This window comes from Crinia signifera, chromosome 6 (genome assembly GCF_055691185.1).
Source record: "Crinia signifera chromosome 6, ASM5569118v1, whole genome shotgun sequence".
Taxonomy (NCBI): domain Eukaryota; kingdom Metazoa; phylum Chordata; class Amphibia; order Anura; family Myobatrachidae; genus Crinia; species Crinia signifera.
In genome coordinates this window covers 17,720,717-17,737,910 of record NC_139222.1, presented here as the reverse complement: position 1 = coordinate 17,737,910, position 17,194 = coordinate 17,720,717, and the positions used below count along the sequence as shown (strand labels likewise).

General features: G+C 47.6%; 2 protein-coding genes across 4 annotated transcripts in view; one reads left to right on the top strand and one right to left on the bottom strand.

Moving 5' to 3' along the window:
- Positions 1-17,194, bottom strand: part of LOC146010068 (uncharacterized) — a 124,429-nt gene that overhangs the window by 24,551 nt on the left and 82,684 nt on the right. The window lies entirely within an intron of this gene.
- LOC146010026 (uncharacterized) overlaps positions 9,668-17,194 on the top strand; it is a 42,592-nt gene continuing 35,065 nt past the window's right edge. For both annotated transcript variants that reach the window (XM_083150837.1, XM_083150836.1), the window contains exons 1-3: positions 9,668-9,879; positions 10,458-10,536; positions 14,896-15,007. In XM_083150837.1, coding sequence (XP_083006963.1) covers positions 14,917-15,007 — 91 coding nt within the window. In that variant the 5' untranslated portion in view covers positions 9,668-9,879; positions 10,458-10,536; positions 14,896-14,916. The remainder of the gene's footprint in view (positions 9,880-10,457; positions 10,537-14,895; positions 15,008-17,194) is intronic.

Here is a 17,194-nt window from a genome sequence, read left to right as displayed (position 1 = left end):
TTAGCCCATTTATAGTAAGGATGGCTGTGGGAGCATTATAGAGCTTGCGAAAAAATGTTATGAACCCTACTCCAAATTGTTGAGTATGCAGTACTCTTAATAGATGGGACCAGGATACCCTATCGAATGCCTTGTCAGCATCACAGCTCACTAATAAGGATTGTCCATTTTTCACAGAGAGGGACCCAGTTAAGGCTGCCACCACTTGCCTTATGTTGTGTACTGATGACCTGCCTTTTACAAATCCGGTTTGGGATGGGTGTAATAATTTGGGCAATACCTTTTGTAGTCTATGGGCTATCATAGTGGTCATTATTTTCAGATCTTGATTTAGCAGGGAGATTGGGCGATATGAGCTTACCAGTCCAGGATCCCTGCCCGGTTTTGGTAGTACAATTATCCTAGCGCGGTTGAAATCAGGGGGCGGTGAGTTGCCTGAGAGAATGGAGTTATACAGGGCTGTCAAATGTGATTTAAGGTGTGGCAATAGTATCTTGTAATATTCTGCCCCTAGGCCATCTGGGCCTGGGGATTTTCCTTTAGGCAAGCTTTTTATGGTTAATTCTAGTTCCTCTTCCGTAATGGGGGCTATCAGAGCTTCTCTCTCGCTTTGTGTAAGCGTGGGGAGTCCTGCGCGTTTGAGAAATTCCATGCCTAATGCCGGATTGTCAAGGGGTGTGGAGTAAAGATCTGTGTAATAGTGTAAGAATGCATCTGCTATATCAGCATTGTTAGTGTGCTGGTTCTGAGCTACTGTTATCTTAGTAATGTGGGATTGTGGCCGTTGCCCTCTTGCTATGGTAGCTAATAATTTACCTGATTTATTCCCCCACCTGAAATATTTTTGTTTTTGGAAATCTATAGAGTATTGGGCTTTCTCTGTACATATATTATCATAGGTGGCTTTGGCGTCCAGGTAACATTGTCTAGTAGCTGGTGTATCGTTTCTCAGCATATCTGCATATGTATTTGATACCGCCCTGCTAAGCTCCATGAGTCTAATGTTTATTTTTTTCTTCTTTGCTGTTACATGTGCAATTAGCTGTCCTCTCATAACTGGTTTGGATGCGGCCCAAAATAGGTTGACATCATCTATGTGTTGTAAGTTATCATCCGTGTAGTTTAGGAAGTGTTGCCTCAGTTCCGCCTGAAAGTCTGGGGAGTCAGCTAAATAGGATGGGAATCTCCAATTATATGATTGCGTCATGTGAGTGGATATGTTAAGTTCAAACCATGTGGGACCATGGTCTGTCACTGCTATGGGTTCTATTTTTGTTCTCTTGACTCTGTTAAGTAAGGGTGTGGGGAGGAGCCAGTAATCTATTCTGGAGGAGGTGTGATGTGGGTGTGAATAGAATGTATAGTCCCTTTCGGCTGAGTGTTCCTGTCTCCAGGGATCAGAGAGGCCCAGAGTGCCCATTAGCATGCCCAGGGCCTGTGACGGAAGCTCTCTTGTTGCGTTGTTACTTTTGTCTATAACTGGTTTTAAGGTTGTGTTAAAGTCCCCTCCCATTATTATATGGCCTTCCGACCAATCCTGTAGCTGTACGAAAAGATCTGTAAAGAATTTAGAGTTGGGGCCATTTGGGGCATAAAGTGTCGCTATTGTGAACAGTTCTCCTTCAAGTTTTATTTTTAAGAATAGGTATCTACCCTCTGGGTCCCTTAGAGTGTCCAGCACCTCGTGCCTCACGGACTTGTTGATAATTATCAAGACCCCCCGCTGCTTAGCAGTGTAGGATGCTGCGTGAGTTTCTTTAAACCAATTGTCCCGCAAAGTGTTGGGATCACCCTCTTTCCAGTGTGTTTCCTGTAGCACTGCTATATCTGGTTTCATCCTTTTAAGGTGTTGTAAGATTTTCCTCTTTTTGAGCGGTGAGTTTAAACCCTCTACGTTCCATGATACAAACTTTATGTGTGAACGTGTGAAAAGTGTATCTGTCACAGGTTGGCTCATTTCAACCTATTCCTGTTTTTGGAAAGCTCTGGAACCAAATAATAATCTGTATTGGAGGGTCCTCATTCCCAGCGAGCTGAGGCCCAACCCTGAGTTGTCTTATTAGGATAACCCGGCTATGTAACCATCTATGTGTGTTCTTCCCTATCTGTGCAATTCTATCAATTTTAACATTTTTAAGAACCCATGAGCTAGGCCAACCTGGCCTGCTATAACTGGAAGTGAAGCAGCCGGCTAGAAAGGAATGGATGAGGTATGTTACGTTGTGCCCTATCGGCCTTAACCAACTTTTGCCTCTTAAGGCATTTTGCATAATCAAACAAAACATTAGTACATTGCAACTTTTTAGAGATGACATTTTTAACCCTCAACAATAAAGTCTATACTTGCGAAATGCTGATGTCTACCGTCAGTCCGTATCCAACATGGATGGGGGGGCATTTCGGATAGAGTCCAAAAAGTTCTTAGCCTCCTCCACCGTGTCAAAGAGATGTTGCCTCCCGTCTTTCTGGACTCGCAGCTTTGCCGGATAAAGAAGGGTGAACCTTATGTTGGCGTCAAACAGCGCTTTACACACTGGGGCAAACTCTCTCCTCTTCATCGCCACTTGGTATGAGAAGTCCTGGAACAATAGAAGGGGCTCACCCTGGTACTGCAGGTCTCCTTTTTTCCGGTATGCTTCCAATACTGCTACTTTGTTCAAGTAATTGAGGAATTTAAAGATGACAGGTCTCGGTCTTCGTCTCTTTTCTTGATTGTCTGGGCCAATTCGATGCGCTCGTTCTATTTGCATTGCGCCCGTGTTTGGTAGGCAGCCTAGTTCCTCTGGTAACCATCTGGATACGAGTTGTAGTAATTCTCTTGGCTTTACCGATTCCGGTAAGCCGATTAGCCGTAGGTTATTTCTTCGATTTCTGTTTTCCATATCTTCTAACTTTTCTTGGATGGCAGATATGGTAGCTTCTTGGGACGCGATCGTATTTCTGGCAGCTAAGAGGTCATCTTCCACATTTGATATGCGCTGCTCTGCCTCTTCAAACCTTGAGCTGTAATCCCCCAACTGGGAAGCCACCGTCTCTATGGCTTCTTTTATTCCCGACAGCTTCTCGTCCAGTAGCGGTGATAGTATTGCAGCAATTTCTTGCGCTCTTGCCGTGGACATGGGGGAATCTGCTTCTTGGGGTCTTCCCTTGTCAGCTGGCGAGGCGGGGGGGCTAGGTGCAGTCGAGGGCGCAGATTTTGTGTCTCGGCCTTTAGCGGCGTTTCCACCTTTGCCGCCTTTAGATGCCTTCCCCACATATTTATCCATGGTCGGGCTGTGCTCGTGATGTTCAGCTATTCTCTCCAGCAGTATGTGTTTGCCTGCCGTTTTGGAGATGTTACTAACCAGAAGGCTCCCGCAGGGATAATTCACGCTTTCTTGCTGTTCCAGCGGATGTTACTGCTTTGGCCTTGTCTGTTAGTGCGCACTGCGGTTGTGAGTGGCTGCAGTGGCTGTATCTGAGCCTGCTTTTGTATGTGCAGCTCTTATGCTTTCTGATTGAGCTAGTCCGGTGACTTTTCTCTCAGTTAGGGCGGTTTCTCCACCAGGGAACTAGTGTGTTTCTCCTGGCTTTATGGGCTGTGCTGATCAGGCCCGCTGGGGGGAGAGGGGGTGGCCGTGCAAGGGGTTTTCCTGACCCTTGGGGAGTATGTGATAATCTGGGGGAGTCTCTTGGGGTGCCACAGCTTCTGTCAGGTACCTGGTTTGCTTGATGTTTAGGTATTTGTGTCCTGGCGGCAGTACCTTATTATCTGCTGGGCTGTGTTGCTGTGTCTGAGCAGCTATCTCCTGGCTGCCTCCTCCAATATGGCGCCCATTAGTGTGCCCGGTTTTTGCGCCCGCCGCCCGATGTACCTGGCGGTCTGTGCCCTGGCTCGGTTGTCTGGGGCCCCCACTGCCATCTGCTGTACTCCCTTTGGGCGCTTGTACTGTGCGCGCCGATTCTGTGTCCCTCACGCCGGCTCTGTGCTCCGTCGGGGCTTTCAAGATGGCGCCCGCGCCTGCAGCGTCTGGTCTCAGACGCGGATTCCGGGGCTTTTCTGTGTGGTGGGGAGCTGGGATCTCTCCTCTTGCCCACCGCTGTCCCGGCTGTGCTGTCCCCCGCGATCTGGGTCTGGTCCAGCAGCCTTTTCTCGCGGTCGGCGTGGTGTTTGGTGCCTGGGACTCGGGAGCTCTCTAAGATGCGGCCATCTTCCAGGTCCGCCCACCGGAAGTCTCAGCCGACACTGTCTTAAGGGCGTCACAGATGCACCAATAGGAAACAGGTCATACCTGTATCTTACAGCCGGTTAGATTGACACAACACCTGAGAGAAGAGCCTCAGGTGAAGGTAAATGTAGCTGGTGTAAAACAAACCTTTTTGGTTGATACAGGGGCGGTTAGGTCTGTTCTCTACACTCCTCTTAATTTAGGTTGTACTAACCAAAGAGTAATCCTTCCAGGCCATGAGTGCCTCGATACTAATACAATATGTCGATGATTTATTGTTGTGTTCTGACTAACTGGAGTCATCAGTGGATGACACTAGACAGCTGCTGATGCATCTCTCAGAGACAGGACATAAAGTATCAAAGGATAAATTATAATTATGCCAGGGTTAAGTATTTGGGTCATTGTCTTACCCAAGAGTTGAGACCCCTCACTGATGACAAAGATCCAAGTGATTCAAAAAATGTTACTGCCACAGACCCAGCATCAAATCCGTAAGTTTCTAGGTATTTGTGGATATTGTTAAAACTGGATCCTAGGTTTCTCTATTTTGGCATTACCACTGCAAGAAATGGTCTCCTCTACTAAACCAGACCAGGTCTCACATACTGAGGAATCCGAGTTGGCCTTTGAGGAGCTAAAGGCAAGTCTGACAAAGGCTACAGAACTGGGAATGCCAGATTATGAGAAACCATTTGAATTGTACGGAAAGGAATCAGCTGGGTGTGCGGCAGGAGTATTTACTCAAAAACATGGGCCCTTATTCTGATCGGTGCGGATATATCAGCGTGCGTTCGGCCCGCCGATGTTTTGTGTCTGCGCATGTGCAGAGGCGTCTCTGCGCATGTGCGAGCGGGGCGTACGGCCAAATCCCGCATGATATGTGAACACTCCGAACAGGGGGTGGAGAGGGGCGTGAAGGGCTATTTGGGCTCATTACCATAGGCATACGCCCCGCGTTTCATGGGCGTTCCCATGCAAACGCTGGGCGTACGTATGGTAATGCGGCCATGACGCACGTGTAGGGGGCGGACATATGACATCGCCGGATGTCAGCTGCCCGCCCAGATCCCTGCTTTTGCACGGAAAAATGTCCGTGTGGTCTGAGGTTGCGGGTGCTGGTGGAGAATTCGGTCCTGCATTCGATGGACTGTGACCATCGAATGATGGGGGAGGTTCCCTGAGATGGAGGAGGCGTATTCCGTGAAAAATACACGTGCGGTCCGTTCGGCCAGCTTCTTACCGCGTACGGACGTTGTTGGCGATCCGTATGGAAGGCGGGGTTTCGCACGCACGGCCCTGGCAGCATATTCAGGTCCGGCCGCACCGATCAGAATAAGGGCCATGGTGATGCCAACAGACCAATAGCGTAGTACAGTGGCCAATTGGACACAGTGGCACGCTCACTCCCAACTTGTTTACGAAGTGTAGCTGCACGTGTTAGCTGTGGTGTTAGGACACAATTTAACTGTTTAGGTGGCCACACACGCACCGATGCCGGCGATGCTATGCGATGGGGTGCGCGCTCCCGCGGCACCTCATCGCACAGTACAAAAAGTATGTGCTGCACATACTTTTTGTACTAGCTTTTTCTAGCATAGCATCGCATGCACATCGTATGCACAAGGCATACGATGCAATGCTATGTGTGCTAGTTAAGCCCACAACGCACGCCGAGAACGGTGCGTGTGTGGGCACCATTTATGCTCCTCATGCTGTTTCAACCCTCCTAAATTCTGCCCAGACTCGACACGTGTCCTGAGTGCAGTTAACCAAGTGGGAACTGGCACTGATGGCCACAGTAAACATTACCATAAAATGGTGCAACACATTAAACCCAGCCACATTCCTACCTCATGTGCCTTCCAAGGCACAAAGGGTGGGAGTATATGGGAATGTTGCTGAAAATGGTAAGACAGAATTTGGCGAGAGCAAGAACGAGCATGATTGCATGACCTACTTGAATCAGACCTTCAAGCAATGATTCCTTATACTAGGTATAGGAACCAGAGAGTGCTTAATGGGTGGTTGTCTTAAAAGCAGCTGCTGGGTTGGAGAGGGTCAGTCCCCTATTGACAATATACAAAACAAGAACAAATAGCAGCGCTTAAATGATAAGAATAGGTGAATCAATAAAAGTGATATTTTAATGAACAATTAATAGGCTCAATGACATACAGAAATAAAATTAAAAACGGCATATTCCAGATTGTACTGGATTATAGATGACCTACAATGGGGTTGGAATATAACCTGCACTGTCCACAATAGCAGCAGTCCCAAATGGTGATGGAGTCCACTCTGCGTTTTATCCTGGGGTGCTGTGTGAGTCCCTTTTAGATGGTTTTATTGGGACTACAACCTCTCAGCAATTTGTATCCAATTAATACAGGTCTAATTTAGCCAAAGAAATCCAAACTTGTAGGGACCTGGTGGTCAGAGAAATCAGCAGGTGGGTCCAACTTTACTGGAGGGTCCAACAATACTGGTTCTGGAAAGCACCTGCCACCAAGGAAGACGAGGGCTTAGTATATGACCCTATGACCGAAGCCAACATCCATTGAGGGATACCATATCTGAAAAATGTAAATAAATGTAACATAGTCTTCATTCTAGCACCCGCTTTATTTGAAAACCCATGCAGTTCCTCTTCCCTGCCTGGGGTGTCACTGTCTTCTGTAGAGGTTTTAGCACAGTGTGGTCTATAGATCAGCACTGATATGCAAACCAGGCCTGTGGTAAAAATACCACAGCAGACAGCGACACCCCAGGCAGGGAAGAGGAACTGCATGGGTTTTCAAATATGGCGGGTGCTAGAATGAACACTATAACACCCCTGTTTTTTTTTTTTTGGTTCCAAAAATTTTGTATATTGCTGTCCCTTGTCACCCATGAATAAATTGTTAGGTAAATGTGTTCCCCATTATCCATAATGTAGGATTAGACATAGTGCATAATGATTAATTTCCCTTTTTATGTATAATCATGTACCTCAAATATTTTTTTTTATGTTTTGTTATGAATTTCTGGTGCTTATGTATTATCTGGACTCCCATGTTAAATTCACCCCATTTTTTTCATACCCCTACTATCCAACTATGCATGATGTTGATTTTATATAGTGTGGCGAGAGCAGCGAGCCACCATGCCCGAAGCGTGGCGAGCGTAGTGAGCCCCGCAAGGGGACGCGGTCTCATAAGAAAAACGGGAGCCCAGATATTACATAAGTACCGAATTTCTTTTATGTTTCCAGGAAAGGTGAGGTTTATTTTGCTGTCAAAGGGTGGACTGTTAGTCGAGTTGCATACACACCACAATAGAATGGTATGGCCGCCATCTCGGTTCGCATGGTTGCGTACATGGAGTATAGGAATCGGGTTAAATAATAATGCGAACCATGTGCGTAGCCATATTACTACACATAATTTCATATCCCACTCCCACAAATAATAAAATATAGATAAAATGGTTTTAATTAACAGCACATAGCTTAAATGGTAAAACACAATCTTTTCTGTACATATTTCGCATCTGTGTGTTCTGTATCTCATGAGCAGTGCTAAAGTATGAAACTTGTAATAGCTGAAAGTTATTGAACAATTACATATTTAATGGCCACATTGCCACGAGGACAGTGTAACTCGGAGATCCGGATGTAACAGGCTTTACAGCTTGTTACATGCCTTGGGACAAAGACACAGAGGTGCATTCCCCTACACCAATCCAAGAGAATAGACACCTGATTTTCTGACCAATGGAGACCCTCACTGCCCCTTCTACTTAGACACTATAAGAGGTTAAGCACAACCTAAGAACGCTCTCATTGTACTTTTTCTTCCTGGACTGTAATCTGGATAGAATACAGGGAGCTCAGACCGAGTTGGGCCCACGTGTGAGAGACAGTAACTGTTCATCTCTGTATTTGTAGTTTGTATTGTGGCTGATTGTATTTACATCTGTTTCTTTCCCCTTTTGTAATTAGATAGTATTTTGGATTGTACTGGGATCTGTATACCCTGTTATTTGCTTTATATACATTCCTTTCTGTAACCTAGTCTTCATTCTAGCACCCGCTATATTTGAAATCCCATGCAGTTCCTCTTCCCTGCCTGGGGTGTCACTGTCTGCTGTAGAGGTTTTAGCACAGTGTGGTCTATAGATCAGCACTGAAATGCAAACCAGACCTGTGCTAAAATCACCATAGCAGACAGCAACACCCCAGGCAGGGAAGAGGAACTGCATGGGTTTTCAAATATGGCGGATGCTAGAATGAACACTAGTAACCCCCTGTTGTCCGCTAGGGACTCTAATATACGGTTAAAGATTTTGTACCCTTATTCCGGAATTTATACTGTCTCGTGTATTATTCGCAGTAAGCGGAAATTTTTACAGGAAATTATGCCTGGTGTATTTACCTATAACTTAGTACTAAGTACTGCGAACTAGATACCGCTATCTGGGTATCGTTATACATGTGTGCAACACTAATAAGTTTCGCTATGTGGCGCTGCGCTTTAGTTTGCCCGCTAGGAATAAAAGATTGTACGTTTACGAACACAGTACGTAAACTGCGCACTTCACTTATTATCCATCGGTTTGATATAAATTAGACATTAACAAGGCCAGCCCAGTGACAGTGCTGTATAGGCCAGTCAAGTGATGATAGTTCTGTATAGGCCAGTCCAGTGATGATAGTTCTGTATAGGCCAGTCCAGTGATGATAGTGCTGGATATAGGCCAGTCCAGTGTATACTATATAATACTGTATATATAACCCAATCAGGTCCCTGTGTTAGTAATAGAAATGAGTGATGTCACTGTGACACTCCCAGACCCCCTCACCTCCCCAGTCAGGTCCCTGTGTTAGTAATAGAGATACATGTGACGTCATTTTGGCAAATATATCGCCTCAGGATTAGATCAGCTCTGCCCCTGTTGGTTGCATAAGGCTAGAGTGCCCCTTTCAGGGATGGCACCTAGTAGCCTTTACAATCTCCCATAGCTTTGCCACTTGTTACCATGGTGATGAGTGCCACAGTCTCTGTTCTCCTGCCAACCTGTTGATTACAGTCGGCAGAGTGTTGTCCATAAACAAAATACAGCCAGCAGGGAGGCGCTAGGCTCACATAAGACAGGCCGGACATGGTGAATGAGGTCTTGCCCAGCCGGGGGGAGGGGGAATTTGCCCGAATACCTAGGAGAAAGGGCTGCAGCCAGGATAGGGCAGGACACACACTGCTGGTAACAAGCCTATGGCAGAGGGTGGGACAGGGCCCCAGTCACTGTATTTGGATATACAGCTATTATGCCCCCCTCAGCCACAGCACACGTGTAAGGCCGGGAGGCGCCGTGTCCCCAGCAGCAGCTCCCGGGTCTCATTGTGTATCTATGTCACCCACTATTTGCCATCTTTCACTCCCTGTCTATGGAGACACTCACCCGCCGGCCGCTACCACACACTTCCAGGTTATAAGTTTTGTGCTTCCGGGTTATGCGTTCCACCCTTCTTCCGGAATTTGCGTTCCAGCATACTTCCTGGTTAGGCGTCCCCCGTATTCTGCCGTCGCTCTGCGTTCCACGCCCGTCACCGTGCAGCCCCGCCCCCTCCTCTCTTCCGGGGCATCATGCAGCAGGGACAGGGGAAGCGGTGAGAGCGGCAGCGGGTTCCCGGGTGAGTGGTGTCCCGGTGCCTGTGATCGCAGTGCACAGTGCAGCATGCCATGTATTCCCCATCGCACTGTCTATTGCTGCGCAGTAACACTTCTCATGTGGTGCAATGGTCAGATCCCACTGTGTGGCCCCTGCATTCCTCTTATGTGATGTAGCTGGGGTGTAGTGCTCAGCTCTGTATACGGAATGTATAGAAATATAGATACATTTAGGTAAGATCTAGATATATAGACAGGTATAGCGATATATATATGTAGTTATATATGGGATATACAGATGACTGGGGTTAGATTGATGATCTTGGCATCCCCTGAACCCCAGCAGCTTCACTATTATCCTCTCCCCGGTGCCAAACCCCTTTATCCGCCACCTGAAGTTGCTACCCCAGCCTGCCCCAACCCCCCCTGTAGGTGCCTTTACTTAAACCCAACCTTGCACCCAATAATCTATCACCCAACGAATCCCACCACTAGGGCATAACCCCCCACATCCCCCACTGCATACTTACTTTGGGGGGGTTATGATTGGTTTTGGCTTCTACTGTATGGTCACATAACTGTTGCCTGTTTCTCATGTCAGAGTTGCCAGCACTGATAACAAGTTGCGGGCTGCGGAGGAGGCAGCGGGGAGGATCCAGTGTTGTGTCCGGCAGCGTCAGGTAATCACATCTAGTATTATTGTTACATTATATACTACTACTGTTATACAGGTGGAGCAAACCGTGGTGCTGTGTGGTTATAATGCAGGTGGAGCATAGTGTTCACTCTAGAAATTTTTTAGGGCAGGGTGCTGACCACAGGAAGGGCACATTTTTCATTCGCGAGGGCACATTTTAATTTAAAAGGTCAAAATGGTGACACCTGAGCTACAAACAATCAGCAGGTTTATGCTATATAACCACCTTGTGACACCTGAGCGTCACACCATCAGCACATTTATGTTATATAATCCATCCTGTGACACCTGAGCGTCACACCATCAGCACATTTATGTTATATAACCATCTTGTGACACCTGAGCGTCAGACCATCAGCACATTTATGCTATATAATCCATCTTGTGACACCTGAGCGTCACACCATCAGCACATTTATGCTATATAACCATCCTGTGACACCTGAGCGTCACACCATCAGCACATTTATGCTATATAACCCATCCTGTGACACCTGAGCGTCACACCATCAGCACATTTATGCTATATAACCATCTTGTGACACCTGAGCGTCACACCATCAGCACATTTATGCTATATAACCATCTTGTGACACCTGAGCGTCACACCATCAGCACATTTATGCTATATAACCATCTTGTGACACCTGAGCGTCACACCGTCAGCACATTTATGCTATATAACCCATCTTGTGACACCTGAGCGTCACACCATCAGCACATTTATGCTATATAACCATCTTGTGACACCTGAGAGCGTCACACCATCAGCACATTTATGCTATATAACCATCTTGTGACACCTGAGCGTCACACCATCGGCACATTTATGCTATATAACCATCTTGTGACACCTGAGCGTCACACCATCAGCACATTTATTCTATATAACCATCTTGTGCCACCTGAGCGTCACACCATCAGCACATTTATGCTATATAACCATCTTGTGACACCTGAGCGTCACACCATCAGCACATTTATGCTATATAACCCATCCTGTGACACCTGAGCGTCACACCATCAGCACATTTATGTTATATAACCCATCTTGTGACACCTGAGCGTCACACCATCAGCACATTTATGCTATATAACCATCTTGTGACACCTGAGCGTCACACCATCAGCACATTTATGCTATATAACCATCTTGTGACACCTGAGCGTCACACCATCAGCACATTTATGCTATATAATCCATCCTGTGACACATGAGAGTCACACCATCAGCACATTTATGCTATATAAACCATTTTGTGACAACTGCGCTTCAAACATCAGCACATTTATGCTATATAACCATCTTGTGCCACCTGAGCGTCACACCATCAGCACATTTATGCTATATAACCCATCTTGTGACACCTGAGCGTCACACCATCCGCACATTTATGCTATATAACCATCTTGTGACACCTGAGCGTCACACCATCAGCACATTTATGCTATATAATCCATCCTGTGACACCTGAGAGTCACACCATCAGCACATTTATGCTATATAAACCATTTTGTGACAACTGCGCTTCAAACATCAGCACATCATTTATGCCATAAATGTGCTGATTCTTTAAAGGTCAGGTGAGACAAGATGATTTTAAACCATCTGATCACACCTGAGCTTCAAACTATCAGCACATTTATGCTATAAAAACCATCTTGTGACAGCAGAGCTTCAAATATCACCACATTTATGCTATATAATATAAACCATCTTAATATCACACCTGAGTTTCAAACCATCAGCCAGGGATGGCCATCGGTGCAGACGCTATCGATGGTTTATTTCGATGACAATTCTGCTCCCAGCCATCGATGTTAGTAAACTATCTTATGGATAACCATCGATAGTTTTAGCTACCAATGGTCATTCCTTATATATGACTGAATGGGCCTTGGGCCGATCAAAACCCGGGGGCGGGACTTCCGAGTGGCGGAGCTATGCTCCGTGTCCCGGCACCTTGTTAAAAAAAAAGAAGGACCATCGGTTCTCATTTGCCATCGATGTAGGGAAACCATCTAGTTCTCCCACATCGATGGCAAAAGTATTCAACATCAGCAATAAACATCAATGATTTCAAATCATCGATGGGCATCCCTACCATCAGCACATTTATGCTATAAAACCCATCTTATCACACCTGAGCTTCAAACATCAGCACATTTTAGGCTATATAAACCATCTCTTGCGACACCTGAACTTCAAACCATCACTCTGCAAAGTCATTTATGTAATGTATCAGTGGACACCAAGTAGGTTGACAGTTGTTAGATTGATATGCAGGAAGGTCGACATGGATCATTCGACACAATCATTAGCACAACATATTAAAGTAGATCGACAGTAAAAGGTCAACATGGGGTTTTTCACATTTTTTTAATACGAATGTCAGCAGTGTCGAAATGGACATGGAGGAGGGGAGGGTGAGGGTAGTACCGCGTCCACGCCCTAGTGGATGGTAGGGCATGAAATACCACTTGTCAGCACATGTGTCGGCTCAAAAAACTGTGAAAAACACCATGTCGACCTAGGGCCTGCATATCATTTATTAAAATGACATTTTTTAAATCATAGCAAATAATTTAATTAAACACTCAATAAATCACTCCAAAACAATGAAACAGGCATTGTGATAGTGCAGGATCCCCCCCACCCCACCAATAACAGGCATTGTGATAGTGCAGGACCCCCCCACCCCACCAATAACAGGCATTGTGATAGTGCAGGACCCCCCACCCCACCAATAACAGGCATTGTGATAGTGCAGGACCCCCCCCCCACCCCACCAATATCACAATGCCTGTTATTGGTGGGGTGGGGGGGTCCTGCACTAACAGGCATTGTGTTAGTGCAGGACCCCCACCCCACCAATAACAGGCATTGTGATATTGGTGGGGTGGGGTGGTCCTGCGCTATCACAATGCCTGTTATTGGTGGGGTGGGGGGGTCCTGCGCTATCACAATGCGCAGGACCCCCCCACCAATAACAGGCATTGTGATAGCGCAGGACCCCCTACCCCAAAAAAAACAAAACAGTAATATGCCCCCAAAAAATACCTACAGGGTGATTAAATCAGGAGGGAGGCGGCATGCTGCTTGTATTAGCCCTAACACGCCGCTCACCTCTTGCTACGTGAGCGGCATGTCAGCTTGGCAGGAGGGAGGAGGCATGCTGATTGTAAGAGCTGACTGCCGCTCACGTAGCAAGAGGTGAGCGGCATGTCAGCGCGACAGGGGGAAGACAGTACATGCAGCTCAAGCTGCGTGTATCATTATGCAGGGCGCAGGGCGGGCGGGCAGAGCGGCCAGGGAGAGACAGTACACGCAGCTCAAGCTGCGTGTATAATTATACAGGGCGCAGGGCGGGCGGGCAGAGCGGCCAGGGAGAGACAGTACACGCAGCTCAAGCTGCGTGTATCATTATGCTGGGCGCAGGGCGGGCGGAGCGGCCGGGGAGAGACATTAAGATATTATTATGCAGGCTGCAGGGCGGGACAATAAGGGCAGGGCAGAATTGAGCATGTTTTAAAGGGGCAGGGCGCAGCGCCCTGCAAAAGAAGCCTAACGGGAACACTAGAGCAGACTCTGGTGTCCTGAGAGTGTTACATAACATATGTAGATCAGACTGTTGTGCCCTGTGACTGTAATACCAGACCCACATACAGGACCCTTCCCCCAGGGACACAGTTCCCAGCTCCTGGGCGTCACACTTGTAGAGTAACGAATGTAATATATGGTAATGTAGGGAAATATATGGTAACGCAGGGTAATGTATGGTAACGTGCGCTAATGCATAGTAATGTGTGGTAATAAATTAGAACATGTTTTAATGTGTGGTAATGCATAGTGATATATGGTAATGTACAGTATAGTAATGTGTGGTAATATATGGCCACGTGGTAATGCATAGTAATGTACAGTATGGTAATATAAGGTAACGTGTGGTACTGTATGGTAATGCTGAGTAATGTAGGATTGCAGTCACTCGTGTTAATAAGGATGTGTATCATGCACCTGGACTTGGAGCTAAATCCCTAACTAATAGAAGCCGAAGGTGAGAGAGATTACATTTAAAAAAAATATAGTGATTGTAAGATGTGTGTGATTATATATATATATATATATATATATACCATATATACTCGAGTATAAGCCTACTTTTTCAGAACATTTTTTATGCTGAAAAAGCCGCCCTCGGCTTATACTCGAGTGAGGATCCCACTTGAGTAAATACGTTTTACCAGTTTTTTGTTGTAAAATTAGGTGCCTCGGCTTATAGTCGGGTCGACTTATACTCGAGTATATACGGTATATATTTTTTATTTTTTTTTTAATTAGGGGGAAGATCTGTGTGATATTATGTGGGAAGATATAAAGAGAGAAGAAGAGACGGATGTGAGGGGGGATCAGCAGTGTAAGGAGGAGGAAATCCCTACAGATACCAGCACATGTGAGTAATAATCACTTATTACAGAGAGTCACATTCTCCTTGTTCTGTCCCTACAGCAGCCTCTTATCCCGCACCCTCCTCTGTCTCCACAGCAGCCTCTTATCCTGCACCCTCCTCTGTCACTACAGCGGCCTCTTATCCCGCACCCTCCTCTGTCACTACAGCAGCCTCTTATCCTGCACCCTCCTCTGTCACTACAGCAGCCTCTTATCCCGCACCTTCCTCCGTCACTACAGCAGCCTCTTATCCCGCACCCTCCTCTGTCACTACAGCAGCCTCTTATCCCGCACCCTCCTCTCACTACAGCGGCCTCTTATCCCGCAACCTCCTCTGTCACTACAGCGGCCTCTTATCCCGCACCCTCCTCTGTCACTACAGCGGCCTCTTATCCCGCACCCTCCTCTGTCACTACAGCGGCCTCTTATCCTGCACCCTCCTCTGTCACTACAGCAGCCTCTTATCCCGCACCCTCCTCTGTCACTACAGCGGCCTCTTATCCCGCACCCTCCTCCGTCACTACAGCCGCCTCTTATCCTGCACCCTCCTTTGTCTCTACAGCCGCCTCTTATCCTGCACCCTCCTCTGTCACTACAGCAGCCTCTTATCCTGCACCCTCCTCTGTCACTACAGCAGCCTCTTATCCCGCACCCTCCTCTGTCACTACAGCGGCCTCTTATCCTGCACCCTCCTCTGTCACTACAGCGGCCTCTTATCCCGCACCCTCCTCTGTCACTACAGCGGCCTCTTATCCCGCACCCTCCTCCGTCACTACAGCCGCCTCTTATCCTGCACCCTCCTCTGTCTCTACAGCCGCCTCTTATCCTGCACCCTCCTCTGTCACTACAGCAGCCTCTTATCCTGCACCCTCCTCTGTCACTACAGCAGCCTCTTATCCCGCACCCTCCTCTGTCACTACAGCGGCCTCTTATCCCGCACCCTCCTCTGTCACTACAGCAGCCTCTTATCCCGCACCCTCCTCCGTCACTACAGCAGCCTCTTATCCCGCACCCTCCTCTGTCACTACAGCGGCCTCTTATCCCGCACCCTCCTCTGTCACTACAGCGGCCTCTTATCCTGCACCCTCCTCTGTCACTACAGCGGCCTCTTATCCTCCAGCCTCCTCTGTCACTACAGCGGCCTCTTATCCTGCTTTCTCCTCTGTCACTACAGCAGCCTCTTATCCCGCACCCTCCTCTGTCACTACAGCAGCCTCTTATCCTGCATTCTCCTCTGTCACTACAGCAGCCTCTTATCCTGCATTCTCCTCTGTCACTACAGCAGCCTCTTATCCCGCCTCCTCCTCTGTCACTACAGCGGCCTCTTATCCCACACCCTCCTCTGTCACTACAGCGGCCTCTTATCCCGCACCCTCCTCTGTCACTACAGCTGCCTCTTATCCCGCACCCTCCTCTGTCACTACAGCGGCCTCTTATCCCGCACCCTCCTTTGTCACTACAGCGGCCTCTTATCCTGCACCCTCCTCTGTCACTACAGCAGCCTCTTATCCTGCACCCTCCTCTGTCACTACAGCGGCCTCTTATCCTGCACCCTCCTCTGTCACTACATCAGCCTCTTATCCTGCACCCTCCTCTGTCCCTACAGCGGCCTCTTATCCTGCACCCTCCTCTGTCAGTACAGACTAATGAGGAGAATGTATCTGCTCGTGGGGAATCGGGAGTCATCAGCCCCTATTATACTCCTGCTCGCCCCCTCATGTCACTGTGTGTTACCAGCCCAGAGATCTGACCAGTCTCCCCCCCACACTCTCTGGTGTATATCATACATCAGGAGCCATCAGCCCCTATTATACTCCTGCTCTCCCCCTCACATCATGTCACTGTGTGTTACCAGCCCAGAGATCTGACCAGTCTCCTCCCCACACTCTCTGGTGTATCTCTTACATCAGCAGCCATCAGCCCCTATTATACTCCTGCTCTCCCCCTCACATCATGTCACTGTGTGTTACCAGCCCAGAGATCTGACCAGTCACCCCCACACTCTCTGGTGTATCTCCTACATCAGGAGCCATCAGCCCCTATTATACTCCTGCTCTCCCCCTCACATCATGTCACTGTGTTACCAGCCCAGAGATCTGACCAGTCTCCACCCCACACTCTCTGGTGTATATCATACATCAGGAGCCATCAGCCCCTATTATACTCCTGCTCTCCCCCTCACATCATGTCA